The 1,139-nt window shown below is 33.0% G+C and overlaps 1 protein-coding gene across 1 annotated transcript; it reads left to right on the top strand.

The window, feature by feature from the left end:
• Positions 1–205: 205 nt before the first annotated feature.
• On the top strand, positions 206–929 carry LOC110035389 (protein SPEAR3-like; the record flags this gene model as incomplete). The annotated part of the gene is made up of 4 exons (XM_020739623.1): positions 206–434; positions 520–591; positions 682–749; positions 851–929. Coding segments are annotated over exons 1-4 (438 nt in total), but the record flags the coding sequence as incomplete, so codon positions are not given.
• Between the last annotated feature and the right edge of the window lie 210 nt (positions 930–1,139).

Genomic DNA, 1,139 nt, shown 5'->3' on the forward strand with positions numbered 1-1,139 from the left:
ATACTGTTATTCGGCCCTACATCCCGGGAGCTGAAGTTTTTCAATATAATATTGTTATCTAATTATATGTACAGAACTTAACCACATAGGCCATGGATATAAACAAATAACTAATATCTCTTTCCAGTAAATTTTAATCATGCAACTAATTTATTAAGCCTAAACTTTAAATGTGGCCTCGGTTATCTATCCTTTTCACATCCAAGCTCCCAGAAATGGGAAGCAATCAACATGAAGAATTTGGTGTAGGAGGTGGAAGATCAGCAAGCTCTTCTTCAAGGAAAACAAAGAAGAACAGCCAAGCAAAGCAGCCAAAGCTGCCACAAAGAGGACTGGGAGTTGCTCAGCTTGAAAAGATCAGAATTCAGAGTCAGATGATGGCTACTTATAATCTCCAATCACTTCATCATCCCTTTCATTCTAATCCAACCATGGTTTGTATACATCTCAGATGAACTGCCTCATCATCTATATCATTGAAATATAAATTAAATATGTATTATGATATATATTCAATAGGAGGAGCCTATAACTTCATCCTCACTTAATGGTGCAGCAAATTCAGTGTTCAGTGTTCATCCCAATTTCTTGGTTTTTTTCTATCTTAAATTAATCAATTTATAGTTTTTTATCAGCCTTTTTTTCTAATTTTTATTAAGTTGGGTTTATGTATGGTTTCAGATGAGCTGTGGAGAAAATATAGTTAGTGCAGATACAAGATTTGGAGGCATGCAGTCTAGTAAGGCTAGGTACATGGATTTACACCTTAGGCTTTATATTATTTACACTTATTGTCTGTATGGTTATATTTGTGTGCCAATATATACTTATGTTTGTATTTATTTGTTAGGTATTTAGTACCAGATCATGAGGTTAATAGTGTGCCACAGGGAGATCATCTTCAGCCTGTGACTCGCCCACTCATGATGGTAAGAATATAAAGTAGCTAATATATATAGCTAATGCTTAGAATTTCATTAGGGAATTGCAATCACATTTTAGGATAATTTGCTGAGGTTAAAGGCTTGATAAGTAAATTTGCAAGGAATCTTCATATACTTTTTTTTTAAATCATTTTTGTGCAATTAATTTTCATTAAATAAAATGAGAATTGCAAAAATAAATCTAACTGTTCAAGT

This window comes from Phalaenopsis equestris, unplaced genomic scaffold (assembly GCF_001263595.1).
Source record: "Phalaenopsis equestris unplaced genomic scaffold, ASM126359v1 Scaffold197553, whole genome shotgun sequence".
In the NCBI taxonomy this organism is placed as follows: Eukaryota; Viridiplantae; Streptophyta; class Magnoliopsida; order Asparagales; family Orchidaceae; genus Phalaenopsis; species Phalaenopsis equestris.